The following is a 19,167-nucleotide window of genomic DNA, read 5'->3' as shown; positions in this document are numbered from 1 at the left end:
CTAGGAAACTTTTTCACTAGAAGTATGACTCCCATTATCCTGAATACTGTCACAAGCCTCTGATTCAGAAATTGTTGTCCTGTTCTTTCCAAACCTTTAACTATTAGGGATAAGAAGTTATTTTAATCTCTGTTTTATAAATAAGTAAAAAGCTAAAATAAAAGCATACTGCTTTGTTGCTTGAAGTAACCTTTACTGCTGTGCAATGAAACTTACAGTTGCATTAAGAGAAATAAATCACTTAATTTAGAACTACCTTATTACCATCCATGTAGGATTTGGAAATTCCAAATTTTGGGGCAGTAGGAGAATGAGAAATCTGTTTATGAGGAACAACTTGTTTTATGAAGTTAGAGCTGAACCTCTTCTATCTTATTTCATTTTTAGAATCCTGTTCCCAGAGGCTGATCGTTTGGAAAAAACTGAACAGCTGATGCTGACAGCAGATGTGGACCCTACTCTGCAGCCAGCTCAACTCTCTATGTTACATTTTAAAAGCCTGTGTGATGCATATAGGAAAATGTGTGATGAAGACTCGAGTCTTTTTGCTTACAATTACAGAGATGAACTAAGGGACAAGCTGAAGTCCAAAAGAGACAGACATTTAAAACCAATGGAAGAGGAAGTTGAGCTATAACAATTTTAGTAAAGCAGGCAACTTTTGTTTATTCAGTGTAGTTTACAACTTGTTTTAGTAGACTGAAGACTTGTACATGCGCCTGCATACAGACGTACCCATTGACACCAGAGTTTTGCGGAAAGACTGAAAAAAAAAAATACCCATTTTCTTAGTTATTCCATTTGGTCCTACAGAAAGAATGGATGTGCATTGTAAGTACAGGGCCCTTACTTGGTTTGGGGCTGCAGCTGCCTGCCTCCGTACTCAACCTAAACATTTAGGTCTCAGTTTAGCAAAGAGCTTAAACTTACTGACATCAACAGGACAATTCAGATCTAAATTAAGACAATTCGCATACCTAAAGCTAGGCACATGCTTGGCTACCTGACTCAGTAAACCTGTCTCAGACTTTAAGAATGAAAAATGAAAGCCCTTAAATATGCTGGTAGTGATATTTTGATCCATTTAAAACAGGATTTTCCAGGGTGAAGACTATGCAAGGAAAAAAACTTTGCCACCTCAAAAGTAAAAAAGAGAAACAAAAACTTTGTGCTCCGTTGACTGGCTCAAAGCGCACGGATTACTTTGGTGCAAGTAAAAAGAGCATTAGCAGTCTCTAAGACCAAGAGCTCATGGTTTTAAAACTCCAGTAGGAAAAGACAGAAGAATAAAGGCAAGAACCATTACTAAATATAATACTCATTTTCCTTTACTGTACAAGTCAGTAGAGAAAATAAAAATACAGTCAAATAAGAGATTACAGTACAAGCTTGGTTTTTATATTTACATATGTATATATTTATATTTTTATATATTTAAAGTATAAACAGCATCTTGCAACTTACAAAAATGAAACATTTACACAATTGTGCACTAAAACATGAAAATAATTTAATCCTGCTTTAAATAAAGCAAATTAAAACTGCTGAAAGAAAATGCCCAAAGAATTTTAAAAAGTTGTTTTGACTTTTTTTTTTATACCTATAAAACAGAACTCACCCTCCCATTTTCCCACATAATTTAAAATAATTAGAAATGTTTCCTGTAAGGATGTTACGTAATTTTAATATCTGCTCAGAAGGGATAAATTTATTTATAAACTCTGGCCAACTTAATCTAGGTTTTCTGATCCACAATAAATTAAAATAACTTAAGAATCCTTTACAACTGTTTTTATGGAAATGTATTAGTGCATAAATAAAAAATAGCTTTTCAGCAATTTCCATGTAATAACTAGTTTTAAAGCAAAACAAGTTAAATTTATTTGGCCTTAAAATTAACTTTTTAAACCATATAATACTCAGCTAGCTAAGATTTTCCATGCTTTTCCTCTGTTTCATAAAAACAGTCCTCATTAACTACAGAAGTTAAACTCTGGACACTAAATTCCCTCTCTAAAATAGAGTTGAGATCCAAACTTCCATTATCAGAATGACCGTCAAGAGACTGATGTCGTTCTTGCATTGCCAGTAAAGTTCCCTTACCACGTTTTGTGCTGTTCACCTTTCGTTTAATTGGACAGAAATGTCCACGCACCAGCTTTGGATGCTCCCCCATTTTATAACCATTCCCAGCCTCGTTTTCACTGGGCTGCTCTTGCTCTGTGTCATCACTGGGCCCCTCAGAAATATTTAGCCGCTGAAACTGTATTTCAATGTCCTTAGTAGGACTGCCTTTCTTGAAGCTCTGATCATAGTCGTCATCGTCGTCACTGAGAATATCTGATTCCTTGACAAGGCTGTTTGAAAAATCTGATGCACAGCTCGGCAAATGCTTCACAGGAGATGAATTCTTAGATTCCTGTATGCTTTCTGTGGTATGGCAACTGCTACTTTGAGTACTGCTGCTCAGACTGCATTCATCAGAATCCAGTAAGTTTCCTTTCCCTAGATCACTGTTCCACTCATTACTGGGTGAATTCTTCAGTGCCTTTAAGGATCTTGTGGAAGCTGCAAATACAAGAGACTGGTCTGTCTTCTGCATTTAAAAAGGCATGAAATAAAGGAATTATACAGCATTTCTCAGTAGCAAAATCATAAGTGGTTGTTTTCTGATTCTTACTATGCACTTAGTCCTGTTCAGTCTGTGAAATGTATCGTCTTTGAGATCAGTCTCCGGGTATGGGCATTCTGATCTCTGATTTCTTAGTGCTCTACATACCACAAGGTTATCAAGTTGCCTCCTTATATAGAAAAACCTTCAGAAAGCTGTATGACTTATGTAAATTTGCAGGACAGCAAACCTAAACTTTAAAGTAGGGCTGCCTTGCCGATCTGATGTGTTGTAGGGCCAAATTAACATCAGGTTTTGCTTCCCATGATACCAGGAAAAAATGCGAACATAACTGCCTGTAGTACTGGCAACTCTATGGGCCAGCTTAGCTAGACAGTTGTGCTCCAAAAGAAGGCCTATACTTAACTAGAAAATCTGCTAAGCTACAGAATCAATGCATGAAATGCAACAAGACCTTTCCATTGTACCTCACATTCATCTGTTTTGTCACTCATGCTTTGATGCTGGTGATAGAGGGAAATTACTTTCACGCAGACTGATAAATTGACAGATACAGGATCTAAGTAATCAAGGTTTATACAAAGGGGATCTCTTTTATTAGCCCGACAAGATCTTTGTAGAAAATTTTTACAGGGTCTAGATTTCCTAATCCAGCAAATAGATTCTTACCCAATTTGGCAGAAACAGGTACACGGTTCTTGAGAGGAACTAGGCAATCCTTGCAAGCTTTCTCCAGCGAAGACTCGCATTTTATACGACGTCTGAAGTTCTCCCGCAAAATGGAACGGATCACCTTCACAATGTTAGTCTTGCTCTCGCAGTCACTGCAGAGATTAAGCAAAAAGCAATGGCTCCAGATTTCAAGTCAATGGAACTTTTTGTCCTCCCCCATCCCAATACAGTCAGAGGCTGCCTCCTGCTTTCTGCTGTACATAGGTGCCATTATCTTTTTGATCTCATGCTTTTCCTAATATGATCTTTACATTTTCCTGCGATTTCTCCATGATTATTCTTGCATTTTTGAAAAGTCATTTTTCTTTTTGAAATGAATCCCAAATCTTTTACAAGAGCCCATGCTTAAAGGCTGCTTCTTGTGCTAAAGGTCAACCCCATGAATTCACTAACATAATTATAATTCTGTGATCTTTATCAGACCATTTGTAATAAGCAGTCAATTTTGGTAGACCCTTGGTTATTTCAGACCAAGCTAGATTTATTCTGATTTTTATCTATCTGCTGAGCATTAAACTCCATCCACCTAAATAGTGGCTCAATGCCTGAATTTGAGAAGAAAAAGGTATTAGAAGGTTTGAGAGACAGGAAGACAGATGGCCACCCGAATACAATGTTCTCACTTTTTTCATTCTGTTACTGTAACTTTTCAAAAAATAATTGTCATGTCAAGTTTACCTGCTGCACAACTGGAAAATTGTTTCAGGTCTGCCTTCTATTTCTGACTTCGTATGAATCAATTCCCAGATGCAGTTGTTTTCTGTTCCTGTGTGTGGAAAGACATTTTATTTTTGTGTGAAAATTTCATGGAGCCTGCAAGTTGCATAGAAAGTGCAACAGAGCTCTCAGCATCACACAGGATAACATTCATAGGAATTTGCAGATTGACATTAAGATGAGCTGGGAACCAGAGTAAGATTTTCACTTTTGCCTTTAAGAACTCAACTTTTCTTCCAGAAACAAACTTACTTTCAGCACTAATATTCTTATCACTACCTTTTACAACCTTGAAGTTTAGCCTTTCTGCCCTACAGGTTCTGATCATTAAGATTCCTCTCGCCAGATGGACAGAAACTTTTATCTTGAATCCCCAGTGGCAATAATTTTTACAAGAAATAATCTGGACAGGCTTCACCTTTCTCTGGGCTTTATTTCTCCTCCTGAACAACTTTGAGCTCATCACGTTATCCAGTTAAGCTCTATTATGTAAACTCAGGTACTTGTGAGATTATGTAGATCTAATATCTAAAGGTACTCCCCATATAAGGACTCTTGTCACTTTGTGAGCTACCCTGATGATGGGTGCCATAATCTTTAATGTACCCTAATGAAACCCATAGATGGAAAACCTGAAAGCTAGATACAGCAAGAGATGTAGTGCTTAACTGCAGTTTTAGATGATTAAGTCCAAAATGTAGTTCCCTTTAGCCTGCTCAGCTGTTGCCTGAATCTAGAAGTGCCTAATTTTCTGCCCAACCACGTGCACATCCTGACAGAAATGAGCCATTCATTGTCTATACTCTGGAGTGATGTACACACTAATTCTGTTGTCTTGGGTGCAGGCCCTGATCTGGTATGCATGTTCAAAAAGGCCTACTGGACTAGGTAGCCTTTCCACACAACCAAGTTATCCAGGAGGAGCTGGTAGTACAACTCCACCCCGCCCCCCGCCCTTTATGCCACTAGTCCAGGAGTTATAGCATTCACTTGGGATGTGGGAAGCCAGGGTTCAATCTCTGCCTAAGTAAGAGTAGGGGTTTAAACCCTGTTTCTCATCTCACAGAAAAGTGCCCTAACAACTGGCTATAGAGTATTCTGAGGGACATACCAGTCAGTCTCTCTTGGTAAAGGTGTTCCACTTTGCATAAGTATTTAAATGTTTGAGCACAGACTCTCACATCTACATGAGTGTCCTAAACACTAGGCTATAGAGTCAGTCTGTCACTTTGTTTGGCTTAAGGGATATCTATTTGCTTAAAGTGGAGTATTTAACATGGGGGGGAAGTGGGCATGCTAGCAGGGAGGAATAGGCTGCAATTGGACCTAGACAGGTTACAGGGGTGGGTGAGAACAGGATGGGTTTCAACGCTGACAAGTGCAGGGTGCTGCACCTGGGGAGGAAGAACCAGCACCATACCTACAGGCTGAGGGACTCCCTTCTCGTCAGTGCGGAGGCAGAAAAGGATCTTGGGAGTCATTGACTCCAAGATGAACATGGGCCAGCAGTGTGGGGATGCAGTCAGGAAGGCCAACCGCACCTTGGCATGCATCCACAGATGCATCTCGAGCAGGTCCAAGGAAGTGATCCTCCCCCTCTATGCGGCACTGGTCAGGCTGCAGTTGGAGTACTGTGTCCAGTTCTGGGCGCCGCACTTCAAGAGGGATGTGGACAGCATGGAAAGGGTCCAGAGGAGGGCTGCTCGTATGATCGGGGGCAGCAGGGCAGGTCCTACGAGGAGAGGCTACAGGACCTGAACCTGTTCAGCCTCCACAAGAGAAGGCTGAGGGGGGACCTGCTGGCCATTTACAAACTAATCAGAGGGGACCAGCAGGCATTGGAGGAGTCACTGTTCCCCTGAGCACTGCCAGGAGTGACTAGGAATAATGGTCACAAGCTGGCAGAGGGTAGATTCAGGCTGGACATCAGGAGGTGGTCAGGCCGGCTAGGATCTGGAACCAACTTCCAAGAGAAGTGCTGGCTCCTACCCTGGGGGTCTTTAAGAGGAGGCTAGACAAACACCGAGCTCGGGTCATTTGACCCAGTACTCTTTCCTGCCAGGGCGGGGGGTCAGACTTGATGATCTGCTCAGGTCCCTTCCGACCCTACTAACTGAAACATGAGAGATGCCCATTTCCAAATAGCCCTTCAGGGCACTTTAGTGGGGAAAAAAGACATTTAGAAATCCCTGCTCCAAATCAAGCATGAAAAACCTTTAAATTTGGGTCTCAACATCCCAAACAAGAGTCCCAGATATAGGTCTACTGGATGGATTCAAAGTTGGGGTGGGAGAGAGGAGGAGGAGGAGGAAGGGGAGAACTGGCTGTGTTTTATATGAGAAAAAACATGTTGCATCTTATTTTCTTAATGTCAAGGGCACTGCACTTCATTTCAGGAGAGTATGTACTTGAATCTCTTGAAGCCCAAGTGAAGAGAGGTGCTTAAATCTCTGACAGAATGGGTCCTCCCCTTGGCTTTTCCTATGCCTGTTGCTGAAGTAGCAGAATGTTGTCCTGAAGATCTTTAGCTGCCTAGTCTGACTGTGAGTTTTGGCAGGTCCTACAACTTCCTTAGACAAACTTGTGTTTCTGATGGTTTAAGCAGGGATACATTTTGCCTTGACCAGAAGATTGGACTAGATGACCTCTGAGATCCCTCCAGCCCCATTTTTCTATAATTCTGCTGGCTATCATAGACGGCTTCCCTACCCAGCTGGCTGGTTTTTATAGATCCTGTTCTTAGGCACATAATTTTCCCCATGTATTGGGCTCTGAATTCCACTAGGTGGCAGAACCACTAAGACTATTGAACTATGGTAATGCTGGGCTTCCATCATTTAGTGGATCTAGCTCTAAGCATCAGATCTTCATACTTAGCCACCTGACCTCCACTGAAATTAAAGGGGGTTGGGGTTTAGAGGTGCCTAAATACTTTTGAATACGTAAAACCCAGATGACTGGATCATGGCTAAAGTCTGGCAGAGCCAAAAATGGAACCCATATTTCTAACTAGAGTTCTACCAACTCCTTTTGTGTAGTGTCCAGTGACCACTATACAAACTCACTGAAAGCTGTGGGGTGCCACAGATAGTCAAATAGGGCATAATTTGGCCCAGGTTGTAACCTTGTTACTTGGTTGACTGAAACAGGCTCTTTAGATTTTACCCTCAACCTTTTGTTGTGGGCTTTCTTTTCTGCCGCCTATTAAATCCTAACTTCTAGTTGCAGCTATAGTGTGCACAACCTCAAAAAACACAGCAACTTTCTCTTTGTAAGGCAAGCTTCAGGTTCATTCACACTTCCTGCTGCTTAGTGTCAAATATTTGGGATTTTTGCTTTATTATTAGGGATATAAATGGAATGTGTAAAGCCAAAAGATTAATTGGAAAATATCTATTAGAGTATCAAGACTATGACCCTGGAAAGTTCAGACTATACTGTGTATATATAGTTGATGTTGCATTGCTTATCATAGGTAAAAATGCCTGCTTATTTGTAAGACCTCAGGAAGCAATACATGGAACTAAAGAATATTAAAGAGCACCAAAAATCTATTTATTCCCAAAGTATTTGGTGATATATAATTACCTGCTGTATTCCCCAGTCGGACCTGAAGAGCAGATAAAGGAATCAGCCAACGAAATTTAAATGGATCCAAGTCACTGTAATTATGTGCAGCCCGAGCATTAGTAGGCTACAAAACAAAAAAATAAACACCAGACTTCTTTAAAAAAGAGAGTGCAACATTACACCTGCACAGTGTAAGTTCTGAATAGAATGAACTTTTGTGCAAGAGCCCACTTCTCAAGGAAAAGTGAATCTTAACAAGTATTGCTCTTTCAATAACCTAATGCTGTTGTTTTCAATTTGGCTCTAAAATAATGAAGGGCAGAACCCTTGGAATTCTAGCAAAATTTAGATTAAAAAATTAACTTAAAAAAAAAAATCACTGTACCCAATAAATGAGTAATACATAAACATCTTATTTCTCCATGGCAACAACTAATAGGAAACATGCTCAGTGTGAACAAAGCAATATAACAGTTAACTGAACAAGTTGATGCAACCACCATTCCATTTCACAGGCAAAATTTTATCTTTTCTGATAAACAATACACTAATGCTCCATGTCACGTCTTCTTTCCTATATTATTTCAGCTGAGTATTAGTTTCTGCCAGTCATGTTGAGACCATTCGCTTGTTTGTTTCTCTGCAACTTCCTGGAGATGGGAACTTGGTGATATCTCAGGTATTTACAGCATTTAGTATATGATATGTAGCTTAAATACTTCAGTCACATAAGTGATGATGTGCTTACGTGCTATATTTCCTTCCAATGTGATCCACATACTACGTGGATCACTAGCTAGAATTACTTATCACACTGCACATGACTCAGCAGAACAACTTATTGCAACACCTAGACACTTTTATAGTCTAGATCAGATAATGGCAACTTCACTGTCGGTGAGAACAAGCTAAATTGAAGCTCAGCGTGATACACATGAAGCTAGTGGCAGGCAACCTTTTAAGTCACAGGCTGGAACAATCCAGCTCTGGTCCAACAGTCCAGGGGACATCTACAGTCAGCAATGGGGGGCCTTCCCTGCACCCATGTTCCAGACCATGCAGCTGGGAGCTGCATTTGTGTTGCTACTGATTTTCCCAGTCCCCTGCACTGTTCACCAGCTGGGGCATGGCTGCAGCTTTCAGCCAGTGAGGAGTTGGGCTGGGACCAGGCAGCTGGAAGTGGTGGGGAAAAGAAGAAAGGGAGAAGCAGCAGAGTGTGGACGCAGCTTCCAGCTGCCTGGCCCTGGCACAGTTTCCCACAGGCTGGAAGTTGCGTCTATGCCCCAGCCAAAGGGTGGGTTTGGCTGGGGAGGACAGAAACAGAGGCAGCAAGGGCACAGCTGGAAGTTGCCCAGCCCTGGAACAGCTCCTCACTGCTTAGCCACCTCACAGACATAGGCAAAGCTCTTGGGCTCTGCAGGCCAGTTCCAGTAGCCTAAAGGATCCAGCCTGAAGGATGTATGCTGCCAACCCTTGCATTAAGCCAACAATTTTTACTATTATCAGTTTTCTTTCAATACTGACACTCAGTTTTGCATCCTCATAGCAAGCCTATACTCAGATCACTACTGTTGAATTGACACTAAAGTCAAACTTACCAATTTCTTTTTCAGTTTGCAGTTCTCTTTATAAACTAGTATGACAGCCCTCTTAAAAACTGAAAAAGGAAAAGAAAAGCCAGTCATTACAGGTGTAGTACTGTGTTGCCTATTCACATTTATTTCCAGTGATCCACAGTTCAGAGGTTATTTGTCTAGTCCCCACAAAAAGTACAGTCCCATAGCAAATGTTCAACTACATAATTCAAGTTTCCCTTAGTCATATAGACACTTACTTATAAGGAGTTTGGGATGAAAGAAAGGCTTGGAAAATAGCTCCATCTTAAGACTGCAGAACTGGGTCTTAAATTTGTGCATCTAACCAACATTTCTTAGAAACATTTTTTGTGAAAGGAAAGGCATGCTGCCAAGTTCCTATAGGAGAATGGAAGGTGTTGCAGAGAAGAGATGCTTCTGAGAGATGTTGGCAAGCCTCCTGGTTGACAAAGTTTCGTATTTAATTTGAAACATGAGCTCTCAGAATTTCCTGCTTATTTGCGTGAAATACCAGTATGGCTCCCATTAATATCATACAAGTGTTTCACAATCTCTGAAATATTTAGCATAAACGTTGCTCCAAGTGAGGCAGGGAAATACTTTATTTCATGGGGAACTGAGGTACAGAGATCATGAGTCACCCAGGAAGGCTGTGCAGGGTACAGAAGCTAAGTTTCCCATGTTCGTGGGTAGAGCTAGAATTTTGAAAATGGGGGTGCAGATTATGCAATGCATCATCACATATACCAAAACGCATCTTACACCAGGTTAAAAAAAACAGAAGCTTTACTAATGGTCTGGGGCCACATTACTCAGTTTAAGATCAAAGCAAAAACAAATATAAATTTATTTGAATGTGCATTACTTTGCTAAATCATATATTATACATTAAAATGTAGCATGCTAGGCAAAAATACTCAAAAGATGTTGTTTCTTTAGTCCTGTAGTCTTTAGAATTAAATGTACATGTGTCCTTCAGATTCATAAAATAAAATCTAGCCTTCTTGAGCATCTTGACAGTGCATCCAATGCTTCACTGAAAGTTATTTCCACATCTGAGTTAAATGTTCACCTGAGTTAGCGTTTCCTCACCTATATTAATGTTTGTACCTAAAGTTAAAAACAACCTCCAGGGCTGTAAAATAGGAGCTACATTACCAGGAGCAGCTACGCAGAATTGCAGAAGAAAGGGCTAGCTTGATTAGCTTAAGACAGGCACGGGCAAAATACGGCCCACAGGCCACATCCAGTCCACCAAACAATTTCATGCAGCCCATGAGCACCCACCAGCTAAATTGTACCCTGCCTAGTCCACATGTCTCACTCCCACCCTCATGTGTGGAAGCCAGCATGCAGCTCAGCCAGCACACAGTTTCTCAGCAGGGCTGTTGCTGCCAGTGCTGCAGGCGCCAGGGGACCCGATTGGCCTCCCCAGCATCCAGTGTCTTCTCATCTTCCTGCTGCAGCATTTGCTCCAGGCAACAGGTATTTGCGGGGGGGGGAGGGGCTGGGGCTGGCAGGAGTGCAGAGCTCAGGTAGGCAGGGTATGAGTGTGAGGGAGGACAGGGAGTGTGGGGACCCCCCCACACACTCCCCCCCCCCATGGCACACAGTTCCCACCACCAACACCAACAGCAGCGGTGAACGCTCAGGGCACTTGTGGCCCACACAAGCACTGCCACATGGCAGCACATGGCTCCAACCAACACTGCATGTAGTAGCAAGCAGCACAGCCAGGTTAGCTCGCCTCTATTGCACGGAGATCTCCGCAACTCATGTGCAGCTCCTGGCACTCACGTGCCACCGGGGAAGCCCCACGTGATGCAGCTGGCTGCCTTCCCCGCCCCCTGCCATGCAGGTCCTGGGACTGTATCAGAAGTGGAGGGGAGCCCCACTTCCCGATTCCCCGTACAGTCTCAGGACCTGCATAGAAGGGAACGCAGAAGGCAGCTGGCTCCAACTTGCAGGGCTTTCCCCTGTGGCGCACAAGTGCTGGGAGCTGCATGTGAATTGTGGGAAGCCCTGCATGATAGAGGCGGGCCAGCCTGGCTGCACTCTTTGCCACCACGTGCAGTGCTAGCTGGAGCTCCACGCTGCCAAGCGGCAGTACCTGCACAGGACACAAGTGCCGACCACAAGTTGCTTGTCGCTAGCAGCAGAGGCTGTGTACCTTCGGAGAGAGAGTTTGGGGGGTCCCCATGTCTCCCTACCTTCCCTCTCAGCCCACACCCACACCCTGCCACCCCCCACATATACATCCCCAACATACCCTATGCCCCCCCCACATAGTCACACCCGCTCACAAGCCCCCATCTACCCCCCACACACCATATATAAGAGTAGGGCTCGTTTTGAGCTATTATTCAATCATCGCTATATACACTATGCAAACACAAATGACAAAAATATTTTTGTAGTAAAACTAAAATACGTTATAGTAGGTGTTTGACTTTTAGTGCGATCTGGGGTTTTTTTCTGGCTCCAAGATGGCTATGCCTCCCCCAACACACACACACCCAAGAGTACTTCCAGGAGCAAGGGGAGGGACTTCTGGTGACAAAGGTCAGTAGTTGGGGAGGGAGGGGACAAAGTCTGGTTCTAAAATGGTGACCAGGGAGCAGGGCATCTGTCAATGGACGAGGCTACCCTTGCAGCCCTTGACAGCTCACCAATACTCATTAAGCAGATCTCCAGCCAAAATAATTGCCCACCCCCAGTATAACAACACTAAGATCATTCCAAAAGGAGGGAGTGGCATTAACACCTATGGAACGAAGAATGTAGAAGGGACCAGGTAACACGTCATGAAGTCAAATGATCCCCTCACTGCCGCCTGAATAGAAATGCTGCTGCCACTGCCAGGCAGTTGGTTTTAAACGCTGTGTGGCCTATGAATAAAACAAGAGTATGAATGCACTGCTGCCCTGTGCCTGGATCCACCCCTACCCACGACTTTTGTGGACTTGCCCATGGCACATGACAGTTTAGGAAGACAGCCTTCTTTTGAAAAAGCCAATAAACAGTGCATCATAACACATTATTATACCTACTGATAGCTGTGGTTCCCAACAGCTGATTGGTTGCAACTCTAATATAGCAGACCTAACCTACCTTCTCTCACATGCATAATTTCCCCCTCTACCCATCATCTTTGTGGTGGAACCACACAACTGCTTTATCTATTGAACAATGTGCTCTGTCTTGGCACTCCCACTCTTAGGTTTACAGCAGTGACATGCCACAAACCTAGTCCCAGGGTATGGATACCTTGGCAATCTTGCACTCATCACCAAGGGGTCACCCCCTCTTTCCTTCCCTCCCTCCCTCCCCCCAACATAGCACAGATCCTCACGGAAGATCTGAGAAAACCGTAAGACTTCTATACGATTATGGCAACTTTGATCACATCTTCTAAAAGCAGCTGTGTGTTTGTTCCACATGGGCAACCACCAACCAACAAAATCACCCGAATGTCACCTTCTGTAACACTTAGTCACAAGAATTTCCCAAAATAACTCAAAGTAGCTCTGGATCATAGCCCCACACAGTGCCAACATCTAACAAAGATTAACACAGTTTAGGAACAATATAATCCACGCAACGGCCAGAACCAGCTGGAGAGTGAACCGTTATACATAGGTGATGTAGCTACCACTACCTTCATTTTCTCAGCAGAAAAATAGACTCCTTTTCTTGACACACATCTGCTGACACCCAGAGGTGTTCTGGGGACTAAGAAAGGTTCAGGGAACCCGTCCCACCAAAAGCAAGTAATGCAGAGAATAAGTTTAAACAAATTTTAATAGTAAGGTTAATATTGGAATACACCTGGTATATGAATAAGGCAATATACATAAAGCATTTCAAGCCAAATATTAAAAATGCTGCCAAAAATGAATATTTGATTATTTAAAATAGAAAAAAAAATCATTTTAATTATATTAAAGCCCAAAATCTTAAAAGCTTCTAATATGTGGCCTGTCTGCTAACAGATAGAATTTCTTACACAGGCTTAAGAGCTAAATTTTAAAGAAGGGCTTATCTTGATTTCACCACAGTTCAAGGCTGAACAACAAAAATTCCAAAGATGAATATAGATTTTTATAATTAATGATCTGGTTCAACTTCAAAAGCTTGTTAAGGAAGACTAGAAAATACAGAAATGTACCTAATAAGTTATATTCTGGCTAATACCATTTACCTATTTTTATCCCCTATATAAACTATGCAATGTCCTAAACCAGACCTAACTGGTATAAAACCACTGAACAAACTGTAAGCAAAAACTTTAGTCAACTTCTGACCTGTATCTCACATTCTGAAAGCTTATTGCTTCTGATATCCTCTCACCTGCTTATTTCCTTTACCCGCTCATGTCTTACCCAAGCTCTGGTCAAGCAGATGCAAGCAAATACACCCATTAAGCAGCTTAGGGCCTATCACAGTCAAATCAACATCCCTTTGAAGAGAATAAGCTATTACACAAGATCAAGATAATGCAAAAAACAAACCCAGATTTGCCCATTTTTAAGGATCTTTAAAACCTCCCGAGATGCTGCTTTGAGTCCAGGAACCTCTTCTAGTTAATAGTCAAAGCTCACAAAACCTCAGGACTGTCACAATACAAATGGCAGAGGTTGCAGGAATCCTACAGAATACTATTCAAGAATCAAGACCCAATCACAGACCCGACAAATCCACCATGCCTCATAAAAATCTATCACTATGTAGAACATACCTGGAAAATGAAAGGGAGCCCAAATGCAACCATAGAGAAGAAATCTAAACTATGGAAGACCTATTGAACTGCTGCCCCCTTACATCCTTCTCAGAAGATGCAGTTGTGATTCATTTTACATTGGTAAAAAGCCAAGGAACAAATGTCTAATTTGGATGCTGACCTTTAATGTTATTTTTTCAAGCTGTTATGCAATCCCCCTCCACCCCCAATTTTATCTTACCTCTATTCCTACAGAAATAGGCCATGTCTAAACTAGTCTGGACTTGTGCTATTCATTCATTTAGTTGATAACTAAATGACAGCATTGCAATTACTGACTAATCTTTAGCTACCCACATATCTGCATACCATGAAATAAAGTTTGTAGACATGGGATGCACTCTTTCGTAAGGGCAGTAACGGAGAAGAGAAAACCAAACACTGATGAGGCACTATGTGTATTGATAATGTCAGTTCCAAGTATGTAGACTTCTTCCATTTATATTTTACTGTAAGTCCTGAGCTACTGAAAGATGTTGTTCTTATGAGTGTCACAAAGTAGCAGTGTCAAGATGTAGCTGGATTTATTTTTTATTCCATTAGTACAAAATAGTTTGAAACAGAAATGAGTGGTAGAAGGTTGAGGAACATCTGATGAATTTAGAGGCTTTTTGGTAGCCATCCATACAATGTTATTTAACTATTATTTTTAGTGAAAAAAAAAAATCCAGTCCAGATGTTCTGATTGAACCATTTCGCAATAGTATACACACAGATTACACACCCTTTACTTTTCAGGTTAGAAATTATTTGGATGGAACTGGCCAGACAATACAATTTACTTCAAAGGATACAAGCAACTTCAGTTCTGAGGCTGAACTCTGGTGCAGATTCGTGGGGCTAAGATGGAAGATAAATAGTTTACCGGCACCTTACGAAAGCTTAGCAGATTTTGTTAAATCCGTTTTAAACAATGTCTTCTAAGAAAGGAACAGCAGCTGTTTTGTAGTTTTACATATAAACAGAAGAGAGGTTAGGAGGGGTGGGAACTAGGGACATTAAGATAAACAACGGCATTAAATGGATGAAAGCCCTACATTTCTGGAAAATATCACAGTGTCTCTGCATGTATCTTTCATATTCACATTTCACCTTAAATATTTATGATTCTGCAGGGCTGGCAATTCACTCTAAACATTCAGTGTTAGTTGTTATATTTGCTCTTTCAATACTGCGAAGATATACTTGATACCATTGGGATTTTTTGTTTCAAAAAAAGAGAAGGAGCACTGACCAAACACCGTAAGTTCAAGGTCTTTTCTGGCTTTGCCCAGTGATGGGAAAGGGTTTAACCAGGAAACTGTGGAGTGCATCAGAAGTTCTCCCATAGAAAGTTCTGTGACCTATATTATATTACAAACAAGAAATCCAAGAAATGTTTTGAGTAAAAATCACAAACCATACATTTTAATGAAAACATGTTGATAACATTATGTTTATATAGACATATACTGAGCTAGGCAGGTATAAACACCATTATATTTAAAAGATATACCCATAAACAAAATAACATGCACATTAGGAAAGACAGGTGATTTGCCTCTTGGGGATTTTTCCCCCTCCCATTACTAATATTACTGCTGAAGGCTATCAAGTCTGACCTGAAGTTTAGTCATGGACATACAGCTGTGAAGTTTATTTATTATCTCTCTAATTTCAACGGGCTAATTAATGGGCACCAAGGAAAACGTTAGAACTCTAAGGTGGTGAACTCCCAAGGAGGAACCCATTATGACTTAATCAGGAATAAGGGCATGCAGTGTCTTGCAGGATTGTGTCCAAAGTTAATAGACTATGCTACTTGTCCTCTTACCTCCTTCTTTGTTCCGCTTTGATCTGCAACTAGTTGATCAAACACAGTACCATAGTCCTCATATATCTTCTGCATCTCATTGATATGACTGGCTACTTTTTCCATTGCTTTTAGTGCTTCTGTAAGTGTTTAAACAAAGCCACCATTTAACACATAATTAAGTCAGCTTTTTTTTTTTTTTATAAATGCACAATCTATTTTATTAAATCCCATTAGAGCCTGGTAAAAATATGTAGTTTATAATTACATACAATTATAATTATATCCAGAACTGCAAGGGCCCATGACCAACAATACTCCAGGACAAGAGCAGTACAAAAGTAAAGACAGGAACTGATCAGTGTATGCAGAGATTGCTTAACCTGATGTTTTAGGTACCCAGGGACTATGAAAAAATATCATGGTAAGGAAAGACATAGTACATTAACATTTAGTGCAATAGCATGATAAGGACAGATACGCTGCAATGCCATTTATATAAATAAGACTCAAAACATAAGCCCTGTAGGGCAAGAGTGTCAAACACGTGGCCCACAGGCTAGATCCAGCATGCAGAGCTACTCTGTCCAGCCAACTAGGCCGTGGAATCCGGGGGCATGGCTGGAGCAGGGAGGTAGAATTTGCCTGTGTGAGGGTCAAAGCACTCAGCTGTACCTGAAACAGGCAATCTTATCTTCTGAAAGGGAGAAAGCGGTAGCATAACTAGGGCAGGGTGCTGACTATGAGGGAGCATCAGAATCCCCTCTGAGCAAAGATTTATATGATATTCCCTACTTTATATGACATCCTTGCCCAATCATAGGAGCCAGGCAGTGCAGTGCTACCCTCAGCAGTGTATTGGGGTTGTTGGGGAAAGGAAGATGGGACAAGTGGGGCAAACTGAATGGTGCTCCTTCCTCCAGGACACTGCCACAGCAGACACAGCCTGTACCCAATATCTGTGTATTTAGGGAGGAAGAGGGAAAGGGAACAGGGCATCCCCGGGAGCCCAGCCACTGAGCTATAACCATTAGAGCTGATGCTACTACAGCAGCAGTAGTCCAGACAGGTAAGACTTCCCTTCTCTTCAGCCACAGCATCCCCCTCCCTCCACAGTTGTCAGACTACCCTCATCCCTTGGGCACTCAATGAGTTTGATATGCTTCTGGGAGGAAGCACTGAAACGCACCATTTCTAAAACAAGGGTTACAGGCATGCTGCTCACTGAGAGCAAACCTTTCTTTCACTGGGTGCCTCAGCTTTCTGACACAGGCATAATTATAACCAAAAGGTGGAGCTTCCTTTGCCCCAAAAAAGTGCACACTGACTAGTCATGATGGTCTGTCAAGAATAATACAGAGTAAGAAGCCTGGGTCCATTCATTATGGCAGTTCTGGGCTATTCCCATTTTTCAAAGGTATCTCTACACACTCAGTACATGGCAGCAGAAAAGGGCTTGCTCTTTTATCATGCATTTTTAAAGGCAGTGTGAAAGGGTGAGAGCTGGAAGCGATTTCTTCTCTCTCGTTTTTGTGAAACTTTTGAACTGTGTAATGCCACAGGAATTATACTGGCATGTAACAGTTCCGTCATTTTAGGGAGGCTTTGAAATGAAATTAAAACTCACTTTAGTCCCTGCCACGTAACCAAGACAATTACCTGTCAGATGATAATGCTCCTCACTCTCATTATCAGTTAGGGACACCAGCTCTTTTAGGAGTAGGGGATACTTCAGCACTCTCTGAACAGGCTTTATGAGATACGACTCCAGTGTCGAAGAATGCTGTTTTGTGGGGTTCCGCGCATCCAGAAAGGCTTTGAAAGCTTTATCCGTTTTGGCTTAACACAAAAAAAGATACGTCTGTCAGTTCCATGCAGAAGCCATAAAAACCAAAATTAATGTGAAACCAACATAACGTAGCAAATTTATTTTTTTAATGATCCTTTTCATGTGTATTTATTAGAGTGCTTTTCTTGGCTGTTTAGTGAGGAATGGCTTTAATAGCATCATAAACTTAAAATAAGTACAACAGATTCTGCTTTATTACATATAAAATATTTGCATACTTTTGCTTGAGACAAAGAAAGCATTTGATGCCTATTCAATTAATTTTCCCTATTTTTCTGCATGTTGGCCTCTATTACATTTAAATTTGTGTAAATCAGAACTAGAAAAAAAAAATCTAAGGTCAGTCAGTCAATAATGCAAAGATGGAGCATTATACAGAAACACACCCCCTTGTAACAATTTACCAGAACATTTGAATTATGAAACATTTTTGCAATCTAGTGAATGCTCACATATGGATTTTTGTTGTTTTAAATGAACTAGCAAGTTTCACTTTTGGAAGCATACTTAACACCTTTCCTGTCATTAACCACCCCATTGGCCATGTTACCCATCCATTCAGCAGCATCTCTAAGAGAAAGGGAACTGCTTTCTTAGGCATGGGATTTTCTTTTTGTTATTCACATACTCGTGGTCAACTGAAAGAACATAACGGAGTATAAGATGCAACCAAAAAGCAATTTGCATAATTTCCAATTTATTTGGCAGCGAGTCTTTTAAAAGCTAACAAAAAACACATGGAGTGAACTGCAGCACAGTGCCACATTATGACTGGGACTTATGGTTCATGTTTCCAGTCTATTTTTTTCATTTTAAAACTTTTCCCCATTCCATTTATTAATGGTCTGCTTATTTTTGGATCATTTTGTTGGGAAAAAGCTATGCAAGCAACAGGAATCTTTCAATTGGCGCAATTCTCCCAAAGCACTGCAAAGCTCTCTTAAACCAAAACAACGTACTTCAGCTCAGGATGAAGATCTTCACCCACATTTAGCGTTCTGCACTTTTGAGTGACATAACCATGTCTGAATATGCACGTGCACCCCACCCCCAAATATAGAAGATCTAAAAGCTACTGTTTTCAAGTGCAAGCTGCATCTGTAAAAAGCACCAGCTTTTGGGTGGGGGGGGGAAATCAGCTGCTCTTTAGGCTACTTCATAGGTTTTAATAAAAAATTATTTTCCTCAGGTTGTTCCCTCAGATCAATATCATATTTCAACATGGGGGGAAGATCACAAATACTCACATTACAAGACCTCCCACTCCCCCCTTCTTTCATATTAATACCCTTATGAGACATACGTCTCAAACTGATGTGGTACACTGATTTATTTGAAATTGAAGTCAAACAAATGAATTACAATTGTGACAACAAAATTACCTCTCTCAAGAACCTTCTGCACTTTGATGTGGTTTGCACAAAATCCACTGTAGAGCTTAAAGTGGTCAGCATAATACAGAAAAGAACCTCCAAGTGAAAACAGCAGCTTCTGAAACCA

The 19,167-nt window shown here is 41.3% G+C and overlaps 2 protein-coding genes across 12 annotated transcripts in view; one reads left to right on the top strand and one right to left on the bottom strand.

Moving 5' to 3' along the window:
- TFB1M (transcription factor B1, mitochondrial) overlaps window positions 1-1,376 on the top strand; it is a 49,675-nt gene extending 48,299 nt beyond the window's left edge. For all 4 annotated transcript variants that reach the window (XM_090041721.1, XM_090041730.1, XM_090041710.1 and 1 more), the window contains one exon: window positions 388-1,376. In XM_090041721.1, coding sequence (XP_089897847.1) covers window positions 388-637 — 250 coding nt within the window. In that variant the 3' untranslated portion in view covers window positions 638-1,376. The remainder of the gene's footprint in view (window positions 1-387) is intronic.
- A 144-nt stretch (window positions 1,377-1,520) lies between these two features.
- The window catches only part of TIAM2 (TIAM Rac1 associated GEF 2), a 272,880-nt gene continuing 255,233 nt past the window's right edge, over window positions 1,521-19,167 (bottom strand). For all 8 annotated transcript variants that reach the window (XM_090041639.1, XM_090041658.1, XM_090041651.1 and 5 more), the window contains 9 exons: window positions 19,050-19,158; window positions 17,478-17,657; window positions 15,840-15,958; window positions 15,261-15,369; window positions 9,250-9,308; window positions 7,670-7,775; window positions 4,043-4,130; window positions 3,302-3,456; window positions 1,521-2,568 (listed from right to left, as the gene is read on the bottom strand). In XM_090041639.1, coding sequence (XP_089897765.1) covers window positions 1,928-2,568; window positions 3,302-3,456; window positions 4,043-4,130; window positions 7,670-7,775; window positions 9,250-9,308; window positions 15,261-15,369; window positions 15,840-15,958; window positions 17,478-17,657; window positions 19,050-19,158 — 1,566 coding nt within the window. In that variant the 3' untranslated portion in view covers window positions 1,521-1,927. The remainder of the gene's footprint in view (window positions 2,569-3,301; window positions 3,457-4,042; window positions 4,131-7,669; window positions 7,776-9,249; window positions 9,309-15,260; window positions 15,370-15,839; window positions 15,959-17,477; window positions 17,658-19,049; window positions 19,159-19,167) is intronic.

This window comes from Crocodylus siamensis, chromosome 1 (assembly GCF_052110815.1).
Source record: "Crocodylus siamensis isolate JL-2025a chromosome 1, ASM5211081v1, whole genome shotgun sequence".
Classification (NCBI taxonomy): Eukaryota; Metazoa; Chordata; order Crocodylia; family Crocodylidae; genus Crocodylus; species Crocodylus siamensis.
This window is presented reverse-complemented; position numbering and strand designations above follow the sequence as displayed.